Source organism: Branchiostoma floridae, chromosome 14, assembly GCF_000003815.2.
Source record: "Branchiostoma floridae strain S238N-H82 chromosome 14, Bfl_VNyyK, whole genome shotgun sequence".
Classification (NCBI taxonomy): Eukaryota; Metazoa; Chordata; class Leptocardii; order Amphioxiformes; family Branchiostomatidae; genus Branchiostoma; species Branchiostoma floridae.
The window spans coordinates 13,166,649-13,178,477 of record NC_049992.1 but is presented as its reverse complement, the minus strand read 5'-3'; the positions used below and the strand labels follow the sequence as shown (position 1 = coordinate 13,178,477).

At 41.9% G+C, this 11,829-nt stretch overlaps 3 protein-coding genes across 3 annotated transcripts; all 3 read right to left on the bottom strand.

The window, feature by feature from the left end:
• Positions 1–704: 704 nt before the first annotated feature.
• LOC118430358 (deleted in malignant brain tumors 1 protein-like) lies at positions 705–4,201 on the bottom strand. The gene is made up of 5 exons (XM_035841201.1): positions 4,048–4,201; positions 3,628–3,741; positions 2,606–2,794; positions 2,195–2,329; positions 705–1,755 (listed from the first exon to the last, which is right to left on the bottom strand). Exons 1-5 carry the CDS (start codon positions 4,163–4,165, stop codon positions 1,259–1,261), a joined length of 1,053 nt encoding a protein of 350 aa, XP_035697094.1. The 5' UTR covers positions 4,166–4,201; the 3' UTR covers positions 705–1,258.
• Positions 4,202–4,444: 243 nt separating this feature from the next.
• LOC118430378 (deleted in malignant brain tumors 1 protein-like) lies at positions 4,445–6,553 on the bottom strand (the record flags this gene model as incomplete). The annotated part of the gene is given in 4 exon segments (XM_035841230.1): positions 4,445–4,828; positions 5,217–5,466; positions 5,892–6,037; positions 6,503–6,553. Coding segments are annotated over 4 exon segments (713 nt in total), but the record flags the coding sequence as incomplete, so codon positions are not given.
• A 1,040-nt stretch (positions 6,554–7,593) lies between these two features.
• LOC118430348 (deleted in malignant brain tumors 1 protein-like) lies at positions 7,594–11,823 on the bottom strand. The gene is made up of 6 exons (XM_035841186.1): positions 11,701–11,823; positions 10,577–10,774; positions 10,169–10,303; positions 9,415–9,630; positions 8,934–9,068; positions 7,594–8,765 (listed from the first exon to the last, which is right to left on the bottom strand). Exons 1-6 carry the CDS (start codon positions 11,816–11,818, stop codon positions 8,281–8,283), a joined length of 1,287 nt encoding a protein of 428 aa, XP_035697079.1. The 5' UTR covers positions 11,819–11,823; the 3' UTR covers positions 7,594–8,280.
• Between the last annotated feature and the right edge of the window lie 6 nt (positions 11,824–11,829).

Genomic DNA, 11,829 nt, shown 5'->3' with positions numbered 1-11,829 from the left:
TAGAATGTCCCTACTCGGCCGGCTGACTCCCCTAGCGTACTGTATTTACTCTATTTGACCAATTTCTACAATTAGACCACCAAACCACGAAGCCTGGTAGAGGCTATCTCCACACCGGGGTAATGACAAAAGGGCTGGGGTATCGATGTCCCGATGTTTCACCCCCATGATGAAATGGTTGCTCCTTGTCACACTTCACCATGCCAACTACATGGGTCACTGACTCACATTTCGTACCCTTTGACGACTTGTCATCCGAACTGTTTACTTATTAATGACGAAGTCGTGTTCTTGCCAATCGCAATAGTGTAGAGAACAGAGTTGTCAGAGTAACTCTCATAGTAACTTATTTTCTAATATCGTACTGTACTTTTCCGATACCAAAGCATGTTATTTAAAGCTTTAATACAAGTCTATGCTATACCCTATTAAGATAAAAAGGAAAGGACGTCGCAAAGTAAGAACAACCTTACACCTACGGTAGACATACGAGGGGTGATCAGTGAGTTGGTGGGCTCACCTAGAAATAAGACTTAAAACTCAAAGTAACGTACATGATAAACGCAGTTTGTGTGAAAAATTAGACCCTATCCTGAGAGCTACCGAAGCCGTTGCGTATTTCTGCAATCGTAGTTTAACGTTTGTATGAACATTACTTATACTTGTATTGATGTGACACTTTCAGGACCAACCATGACCATATATCTGTGAAAAAATAGCAGTTTATTTCAGCTTGATCACATTGTACATCATTTACACTTCTTTGTATCAATCTGGTTTTAGAAATTTTAAAAAGGCATTCTCACAAGAATACAATCATATATCAATGGCATAGTAAATATGTACAATATAACATTAATGTACACTCCATAATTCCAGCAAATATATTTGTAGACATTGACAGACTTTAACAACATTCAATCTCAAAAATGCACAATTAATTCTGATACATCGAGTATGTTGCCCTGTGTCTTCCATATTTGTGAGCAAGACCAAGAAACAAAACTAACCAACTGTTTAGTATGTATACATATAACGTTACATCAACAACCGTGTCCAAAGCTTATAGTTGTCTACAATACAAACAATTTACAATATTCAAATCAAATACCATTTCAGATCTAGAACCACAAAAAGGCACAATTGAAAATAAACATCAATCAAGCGAGCATTGGTAAAGTGTGTATTATTTGACATTTTCTATAAGAACAAAATACTTCTATCGCTTTATATGTTCACCTACTACATGCGTAGGGACTTAGGGGGGAGGCAGCTGTGGTGTAGTAGTTAGTGGGGGCAGGTATCTTGGTGCTGGGGGGACGGATGGATCTGGGGGTGGAAGTAGGTCGGAGGGAGGGGGTTGGGGTGGAGGGGCATATGCCGGGTCTTGGTTGGGGTAGGGGGTAGGGTAAGGCATGGGTCCGCCCAGAGGCGGTGCAGGCATCGCCAGAGCAGCGTTGTAGGCAGGAGGGGGAGGGAACTGTTGTGGTGGCGGGTAAGTCTTGTTAGATGTTGGTATCGGGGGTAGGGGCGTTTGCGACATTGTGATGGGCGCGACTGGCTGTTGAGTCATTGTGTTGAGTTGGGGCGCTGTGGAAGGCCCGTGCACCCCGTTGTTCATCCTATTCGGATCGACCCGGTTGGCGGGAGAAGAGTTGGAGCCGCTTTTGGAACACTGATGGACGATGACTGTTAGTACGACGATGCCTACCAGCACCCCCACGACGATTCCAGCAATTTCACCGCCACTGAGACCTAATAACAACATCATCAGTACTGTTTAATGTTATCATGTACATGTAACACATGTTTTATTGGGCTATAGTAGAAATTTAATGCACCTTATGGCATTGGAAGGTAGAAGCTACTGTTACATTGATCTGAACATTTTCTTTTGGTATCTAGAACTTTCTTTTGAGCTCTAGAATTAGATTCTGCCTTTTTCGACATATCTAAAGTACGACCTCCAACACAAGATATTTCAAAAGAACTACATTGTCATTTAGGCCACTAACTGTTATATCTAATTCATATTTCTACCGTGTTATATTGCTGTCTGGTAAGTAAACGCTGGCATTTGGCCTTATCCGCCGCAGTGAGGATGAAAAGGACAAAGTCACATTTCATGATGATCAATGTTGATGAGATAGTAGTTGTAAAATTTCAGGAATCATTAATGGAAGTATGATCTCACCCCCGCTGTTACAGACGATACCGACGTCCTCGCTGTGACCACAGTTGTGAACTTCCCAACCTGCGTACGGGCAGTCAAACAGGCTGTTCTCGTCCCCAGTACACTGGAGATCGTCCATGTAGATTAGTCCCGTACCTGTGAATCATGCACACAATATTCTGTATTACACAAGTTGTAATAGACAGGTCTTATCCTAGAAAAATGCATCGTTTGTTATGTTGCTTTCCGATCTTTTAAGTAATAAGCTATACTTGGATAGCCTGGGTACCGTCCTCTAGTTATTGCGTGCGGGCTCAATCTTTTCGATTGCTCACCTTCGTGTTGAGCAAGAGAAAGGATTGAGCCAGCGGTACCTTTGGAGGATGACACTCATGCTAAAAGTTCAGAAGGAGGAAGTCAAAACAGTCGTACCTTCTCCAAAGTACGCGGAACTATGGACTTCGGTTGCTTCCGAGTATCCTAGCATCCTACAGGCCACATCGGCGTCATCCATGTCAAACCGGTCGTCACAAACCGTCCCCCAGACGTAACTGTCCTGTGGTCTAACCTCCAGACGGCCTTCGTGTGCGCCTGAACCGCCAACCAGACGAAGTCTCTCTGCTGTATTTTAGATATAAATACGCTTATAGCAAGTTCTTGCCCTGCGGCTAATTTCATTGAACAGAGAAATATAGCAAGTCTAGTCTACAAGCAAATTCTTAATTCTCACGACCTGTTCCACAACAACGAAAACTTAGGGGGTGATTTCTGATATATTACATCTCGCATAGAAACCGCAACGGTGAAAAACAAAGCGCATCATTACAATACCTGGATATTGACAATATTCGGCACAGGACGGCCGTCACAAAACTACGAATCAGTAGCCACAAATTACACATCTAAACCGGAAGTCATAACCGCACTCCTCTAGAACAACGAATATGTAGATACTGCCATCTAGATAAGTTAGAAGACGAACATCATTTTAAAGTAGAATGTAGTTTGTACAAGAAAGAGAGAGCTGAACTCTACAGACTAATAGAATCCATATGCATGTTCCCCCACTTCATACAACTATAAGTAATATAGACAAATTTATATTTCTTATGAATCTAGACAAACCTTTACTTGTAAAGCATATCTGTTCTTACATTTTCAATATCACAAAGAAACGAGAAGAAGCCGAATGTACGCAGTAGAATACGATTCTTGAGTAGTGTAGATTCATTATATCATTATATCATGTTGTATCAGTTATTGTGACCTGTACTGAACCCAGTGGGTATGTATGTACAATAAAGGTCTTCATTCATTCATTACGCAGCTACCCCTAACCGACCCAACAAATACTCCATCAGGAGGTGACCCTTTTTCCCGGACCAGTTAAAGTTATCTGTGTGTGTAACGGTCACACACAAGATCTATTCTATGGGAAGTACAGTACTACATACCGCAGTTTTCGTCCTCTCCGTCCCGGCAGTTTGTGGCTCCATCGCATTGCAGTGCTGAGGAGATGCAGAACCCGCTGCTGCAGTGGAAATAATCCGCACTGCAGCTTGGCGTGGCTAAACATGTGAAACGTACAAGAGACTTTCGTTAGTGAAACTGCATTCTCCAAAACTAGCTTCCTTACAGACATCCGTGTCTTATTTTTTCATCGTTTTGACTTCCTTCACCCCTGCAAATTGTACGGTCTGAGAACAACTGCTTTTGTCTTTTGGCTGTTTTGTCACATTATAATCAACAGATAGTACTTGTTGCCACTCGAATTTACCTAAGTATGCAGACATAACTGAAAGGTATCACTAAAGGGAAGTTTTATTTTTGAAGTAAAACAAAACAAAGAATATGAGTAAGAAGTTGAATCTTACCTGAGGTGGAACAAACGACACCGACGTCCTCACTGTGGCCACAGTTGTGAACCCCCCACCCTGCGGACGGGCAGTCGATCAAACTGGTCTCAGTCCCTGTGCATGCAACATCGTCCATGTAGATACTGCCTGAACCTGTAAAAACAGAAAAAAATATGTTTGTAACAATTTATGTTATTTATACTACAAATGTATACAATCAATTCTGCATCGAGGGAAAGAAAAACAGTTTATGACTTAACATCTTTTTCATCAAAATACTGTATGGATAGCAAGTATTTCCTGTCAAACACAGGTCTGAAGACCGTTGCTTCTTCTCCCATAAGGTTGAAGGTGTTGTCCAGATCTAGAATCACTTCAATCCCCATTTCACCCATCATTACCATAATCGTGCCAGGGTGTGATCTCTCCTGAGGAGGAATCCCTCATTTGACCATTATTTTCTCTGTATTGCCAGCCTTGGCCAACTTGTGCCATGGTGTTTCACCCAACCATTCATCAACCACAAATACCTATCATAAAATCGTAAATTGCTTACATAGAATCGATAATAGAGTGGACACCAGAAAGACAGCTATACCTTGACGTAAATACGCTTCAGAACGAACGAACGACGCTCCGGAGTAGCCAAGTGACCTACAGACCACGTCTGCGTCGGTCATGTCAAAACCGTCGTCACAGACTGTGCCCCAGGCGCTAGCCGAAGTCTGCCTGACCTCCACACGACCTTCGTTAAAACTTGTACCACCTACGAGTCGGATTCTGATGGAGTCACCTGCACCTGGACAAGAAGGAAAGGATTTTCGTTCTCTTTCTATTGTCGTGAGTGCAAGAATACTACATACCACAAAAACATTGAGTGAAAACTTTACAGAAATGTTTAATTGGTATATGACGTTTACTCGGCCGGTGATAGATGCCTTTATTCTGACCCTGGCATTACGTTGATCATTAGGATCCATCTACAGTTTATCGACCTCTGCTGTCCACAGGTCGTATTAGGGCTCCCTAGTCTCTTCTGTCCTCGCCGCAAACACTGCTATAATATCGGTGGATACCAGGCTAGTGACAATCACATAGATTTATAACTTTCTTGGCCAAGGTAACTAATCACAAACGGTTAAATAAAAAGGGCAAGTAATTGAAACTATTTGAGAGCGCAAATTTACCTGTCGAATGTCCGGATCCCCAGTACAGCGTGTACAACAGCGTGAATGTCCCACCAATAGACCCATCAGATGTCAGTCGTAATGTTATGAAGTTACCGGTGGAGACAAACTCAGCGGGAATGTTGTGGTTGCAGACGTCTTCACTTGCAGTAACTGAGGGGGTGTTGTAGTACACTCCGCTGAAGTTGTAGGACGCTCCGTTGTAGATGTACAGGTGATCAACACAAGCCTGTATGTTGACTTGTGGAAACTGCGTTGTAAGATTAAAGAAAACGAAACACACACGAGCATATCTAAGTGTTTCACACCAACATGTCTTCATTAACACTCCCATTCCACTAAGACGGCGCCCTCGTTGCCGCACAAAGGTCGCTCAACGATCGATTTTCGTTAGAAATGAATATCTTTTACGCTCTGTGCGTTTTGTTGGTCTTTGTTGTCATACTTTGACATTTTACATGATATTTCAATTATGAAGTCAAGGTTTACGCAAATCCAATTAAGGACGCAGTTACACCGCTTTGAACCCCCTTCCCCTCCTCTCAAGTAGTAGCCTGGGTGCCATCCTCCAAAGTTATACAGTAACTTTTACCTTTGCAGTTTACTTTGCCAACCACGTGCAAAATGAATCTATTTAATACCTGCAAAGTACTGTGCTGCATACAATGACATTACCTGTAGAGAGATAACGGCATCGGGGTCGGCGGCGTAGAAGACCACCGAGCAGTCTTCGTTGTTGCCATAATCCCAGTCAGGGCTCCATGAGATGTAGCCAGAGTCATATAGGGAGAAGGACAACCCGCAGCTGCCTGACATATAAACTGTAAACCAAAATGACATGCATGGAGTATTGAAAAATAAAAATTGATGAGTCATGTATAACTGGAAACAGCCATTCTAAAAAACGATCCTCTAAGTCTAAGACGTGTGCTTTCGGTGCCCTCCTCATATACTAGCCAATCTACAGTGTTAACTAAGGAGAAATCCATTGACAACGATAATGGGAAAACGAAAAGTTTTAAAGTTGTCTCTACGATTTATTGTTTCTAACGTTCTTAACTATTGAGTGCTGCTTTTTCTAACGTTTATAATAGAAAACAGATTATTACTCATAATTGACTCAACTGCAGACCTATAGAGAAACGTACCCTTTATTACACGCTACAACAATATACGTTCCTGTCAGTTAAGTATTGACCGTTTTGATCTACACAATATGTTGAAAATCGCGTAAAGGTGTAATCATTACATAGAGCGTGTAGGCAACAAAGATGGCGGCAACTTACATGTCTGATAGTTTTGGCCGACCACACCTGTCCCACACAGGACTAACAGCAACAGCAGTGGGGCCCACATATCGTCAAAGGTGCATCAAACACTACTGGCTTTCACATCATGGGAGTTGTAGGCGACAAAAACCAACCAGACCTTACTTTTTTAATACGACCATCGGGTAGGTAACGGGTCAGTGATATAGATAGTAGGTAGTAGGGACATTCCTATATAAGGGGTGGGGGTGGGGTGGGGTGGGGTTAGGGGCACGGTGAACCTAAATAAATTTACATCGAGTTTGTTTGTTGGTGTAATTTTTCTACAATGCAGAGAAAAATAATTGACATCAATCTCTTAATGGGCTCTTATGTTGTAGAAGGTTTTCAGCACTTATCTAACTCGAAATTCCGAAACACCCCTTAGATAAAATGGTTGCCCCCTAGCACCATGCCAACCGTAAGGACGCACTACCCGAACCACTACGCACCTGTTGACAGATTGTGCCCCGTGCGCTTTAGGGTGTGTCATCTTATTTACAGTGTCAACAGTCTTTACGACGGATAGATACCATAGCAAACACAGTCATGACATCCAGAATATGACATATGCTTACGTGTTGCATAGCTATTTTAGCAAGCAAGAAGGTGAATGCTTTACTATTCAAACCTTTTGTGCATTGTTGTAATCGATCGTTCGTTGAGGTAACAGATATTCTTGGCTATACTATCCCCATTAAGCAAACACAGATATATTTACATAAGTGACGTCATGAACTGAACTGAACGTCATGGAAAGCTTCAAATGCACACTCACGTACTCGTGACTCTAGTTCTAGCTGAAGACGTACATTTTTTTGTATTTGCCGTGATTTGCTCATCTACGAGCAGACGTTAGGAGAGAAGATTGCAAGTTTTTTTTTTCTGACGGAACCTTCCCGGTTTGCGCGTCGGTAAAATGGGTCAGTCACTTAAGACGTCTTTCCTTCCTGATCGGAGATGTGTGATATACCTTTATTACGTGCGACAAATTTGTCGTGTTGATACAAGCACTGTTTCTATGAAAACATTTGTTAACTTGTTTAAATTTCAGTAAAGATAACCTAGAATCTATTTCTCAAACTTTTTTTATTTATTCCAGTGATTTTTCAAACTCTCAAAACCGAATATATATATAGAGAGAAAGATAAACATATCTAGTTTTCTGTACAAAACTATAGTTTTTAATTCACAGCTCACCTTTACAATTGGGTAAGCATGGACGCCATAGTTCTTTACTAAATTAATCAGCTTATGTTAGGACACCTCCTTTGGAGGAGCATTTCGACTTTTCGTAGATACAAATAAATCATTTCAGTGAAGCAGAGTAACTTCAAATCACATTGTTGTATACACACACTCAATGTTACTCATAATCATAGCGTCAGGCAAGGAACACTTAAGAAATTCCAATAAAACTTGTGACTAAAAACCATCTGCATACATGTGTCCGTTACACGCAGGTGATGTACATTTAATGCACACAACAGTTCTTTGACACATCTTGAAAGTACGATAATCTTCTACTCCTGACAGAGACCTATAGCTTACTAGTTTCACTGGTCTCGGGCGTAGCTCGAAATTATTGGAAAGGATTTTAAAGGAAGTCATTTACAATGGTCTGTTTATATAGTTCTGCATACAAAAGTTTGAGAAAAATACTAGTAGGCTTCACAAAAAACGAGGACGGTTAAAATTTGTCGAAGTATCCACAGTAAGAGGAGGAAATTTTGAAAGAAAAAAAAGTTGGTTTAAGATTAGAGCCCTGGTTGTTGTACCGGAGGCAGAACACCAGTGTGAAGCATAGACTGTTGTGGTGGTATGTATGTAGGGGGATAGGCAGGGTCACTGGGCGGGTAGAGCTGTGCAGAAAGCGGCTGTAACTGTGGCCCGTTTCCGCCTGGTGGCTGTGTTGGCATAGTCAAAGCATCCGTGTAAGCTGGGGGAGGGGGGTACTGAGGAGGTTGGGCGTAAGGTTGGTACACGGTGGGGATTTGATGAGGGTTGTAGTGAGGGTTATAAGCAGCTTGTTGGGTCACCACAGTGGGTTGGTGCACGATGGTGTTGGCTGTCATGCTGAAGTTCTGATGACCATGCGTTGCAGGTATGACCCGATTGGCGGCGCTGCCGCTAGAAGTAGAACTGCTCTTGCACGCACAGGCGATTAAAGTTGCCAGCAGACAGATGCTCACGAGTACGCCAATGACTATACCAGCGATGGCGCCACCACTCAGCGATGTACCTGTAAGGAAAAACCGCATTATATACGCCAGTTCAAACACGTGCACATCTACCATCACTCGTGAAAACCGACATTTGCAACTGAAGGTCTAATACTTGCGTGAAATATTATATATATTGTTGAACCAAACTTGCAATGCAATCTATGCAACACAAATGTGTCTGTTACCTGACGTGTTACACTCAATCCCTACGTCTTCGCTGTGGCCACAGTTCTCAACCCCCCACCCTGGGTACGAGCAGTGGAACAGGCTGATCTCGCTCCCAGAGCACTCAACGTCGTCCATGTATATGTCGCCAGTTCCTGTATAGGAAGAAATTATGTTTTGGTCAGAACGAGTCTCTACTGATGAGCTAATTGATTAGTAATTGAAAGGCAGAACACTATGTAGTTTTCTCTTTTCAGAATTGATTTTATTTGTACAAAATTGAATCTAGAGTTAAAACACATATCAATACGTGGTAGTCTGAATAGTTTGGAAATTTTACAATGATCATAAAAAAAATATGATGCTTACTAGTATCATCGTTATGTGACAGGGGCAATTCTGCGGCATTTTACAAGTGCATGTTTGGCTAATAGAAAAACATTTTCTAACGAAAAAGTTTCTTTCTCTGTCAGGGCAGCAAATAAGAAAACACCACCATACCTTGTCCATAGTAGGCACTGCCACGCACTCGGTAGGCTCCGTAGTATCCCAGCATCTTGCAGACGACGTTTGCGTCCGCCGTGCCGAAGTCGTCGTCACAAACGGTCCCCCACTCGTAACTGTTCTCCGGCCGGACCTCCAGGCGGCCCTCACTCGCAGCTGACCCGCCCACCAGTCGGACCCTGTCCGAGTCTGGGTTTGTTGTTCCACCTTGACCTGTTAATCAACGGAATTCATTTCAGTCAATTTTTTATTACTCGGGAAATGGGTTTACATCTTTCATCAGTCTCTTTCCTTATTAACAAAACACTCTTCTTCTTTTTGAGTTGCATATGGTATATTTTTGAGCATTCTAACATGAAATGGGGTGTATTTATGAACTGTCATAATTAATTATGCATATTAGCCACTGATTTGCATGATTAGCATTTGATTATGTAAGGCAACTCTGAAGCTATCTACATTCCAAATATGACGAAGATCCGTCAACTCATTCCCGAGTTATTCCCCTCTAAAGGGATGATGCAACTACAGATACCTGGGGAACAATTCCTAACACGCTCTCTATACTATTAGGCTATCTAAAATTGTTGGCATTGACCAGATTGTTCCTTGGTAGAGGTGGTCATTTGTACGAAAGGTTTGACTATATATGCTGAATAATTGTCAACGTTATCAACATACAGAATTTAAGCAGAAATTTATATTGCATGACACATCAATCACATGTATTTTACTTTTTAAGTCTAAGTACCTGAACTTGTGCACACGACACCGACGTCCTCACTATGGCCACAGTTCTCAACTCCCCACCCTCGGTACGAGCAGGAGAACAAACTGATCTCGCTCCCAGTGCACGCTAGGTCATCCATGTAGATTGGACCGGAGCCTGAATAGTAAGCAATGTGACAAATATCATATTATCAGTTCACAGACGTGACAGATTATATAGACAATATGATATTGTTAGACAATGTAGCATCTGTGACAATCATTACATTCGTGACGTATTCAAAATATCCAATGAAATAAACGCTTGGCATCTACAGCAGTAGGCTAAGTAGCGATAGTGTGCATTGAAAACGACTACTACAGAATTCCATCAATGTATATTAACACCTGAAAGCGGTTTGAAAAGACACAAAGGTAACACTTATTTCACCTCGTCCGAAACTAGCAGAGCCTCGGTATTCCTGTGCCCCAGTATACCCCAGTGACCTACAGACGACAGCGGCGTCTAACATGTCAAAACTGTCGTCACACACCGTGCCCCAGACGTAACTGTCCACTGGTCGAACCTCCACACGGCCTTCATACGAGGTGGAGCCGCCAACAAGCCGGATGCGAGAGCTGGTATCCGCTGCAAGAAGTGACATGATAATGAATGAATTTATTGCACATATATACCCACTGGGTTAAGTTCAGGTCACAACAATATGATAGTTGACAAATGCATGGAATATTTGCAATGTCAACCAAGACAAGGACCATTTTCTGCTAAGTGAGTTCGACTTCTTCTCGCTCCATTGTGATACTGAAGAATGTAGGAACAGAATGCTTTACAATCAAGGGATTGTCTAAATTCATAAGGGATATGAATTTGTATTTCTCATGTGTATGAAGTGGTAAAATGTAGGTTCTATTAGTCTACAAATTAAAGTAATAATCGATTTGGGATTTCTGAGACATTTATCAAACACGATGACTAAGTATATATACGTCACTCCCACACCGTGTAAAATGCTGATTTATACCAGCTCTGATTGTGAAATGTTCGATTGCAGCTGGACTCACAGCCAATACATTTTCAATAATTCAAAACTTGCCAAAGCTAAGTCCATATTGTCTTATAATGAATGGACGTCAGTTCGTCTCACGAACATGTCAACTTCTGATGACTAGTTTGTCAAAGCTAAGCGTATACTATTGCCTGAGATAATGAATAGACGTCAGTTCGTCACACGTACATGTCATCTTTAGATGACTACTTCATCACAAAAAGAGGTCTGTGACAGCTCTTTTGTCAAATAAAAATTAGTGAAGGGTTTGATACGTTTAAGTCCACATTGCACCTAATGTACTGTTTTAAACTACACGAGATCTGTAAAATGATATGGCGTCCCATATCCCCATAGAAAATTTCAGAATTGTCTATGCACTTAGATCTACGTACTTGGGTTGACTTTACTTCTAACACAATGGGGCGTCGCAGGGAGGTGAAGTGACCGGTAAAACTCCATATGTATTACATACCCACACACAGCAATATATATTACCATTACTAACCTGATGTGGCGCAGACGACACCGACGTCTTCACTATGACTACAGTCATGCACACCCCATCCTCGGTACGAGCAGTCGAATAAACTACTCTCGGTCCCAGAGCAGTCAAGGTCATCCATGTAGATGTCTC

Bases quoted from the DNA above. Each gene is read 5' to 3' on its own strand.
- LOC118430358 (XM_035841201.1), bottom strand. From the start codon at position 4,165: ATGGACGATGTTGCATGCACAGGGACTGAGACCAGTTTGATCGACTGC. The intron at 2,330-2,605 runs GTACGACTGTTT...CATGATTCACAG, and splicing joins TTCCGCGTACTTTGGAGAAG to GTACGGGACTAATCTACATG. The intron at 1,756-2,194 runs GTGAGATCATAC...TGTTGTTATTAG, and splicing joins TATCGTCTGTAACAGCGGGG to GTCTCAGTGGCGGTGAAATT.
- LOC118430348 (XM_035841186.1), bottom strand. From the start codon at position 11,818: ATGGATGACCTTGACTGCTCTGGGACCGAGAGTAGTTTATTCGACTGC. The intron at 10,775-11,700 runs GTTAGTAATGGT...CACTTCTTGCAG, and splicing joins TGTCGTCTGCGCCACATCAG to CGGATACCAGCTCTCGCATC. The intron at 10,304-10,576 runs GTGAAATAAGTG...CTTACTATTCAG, and splicing joins CTCTGCTAGTTTCGGACGAG to GCTCCGGTCCAATCTACATG.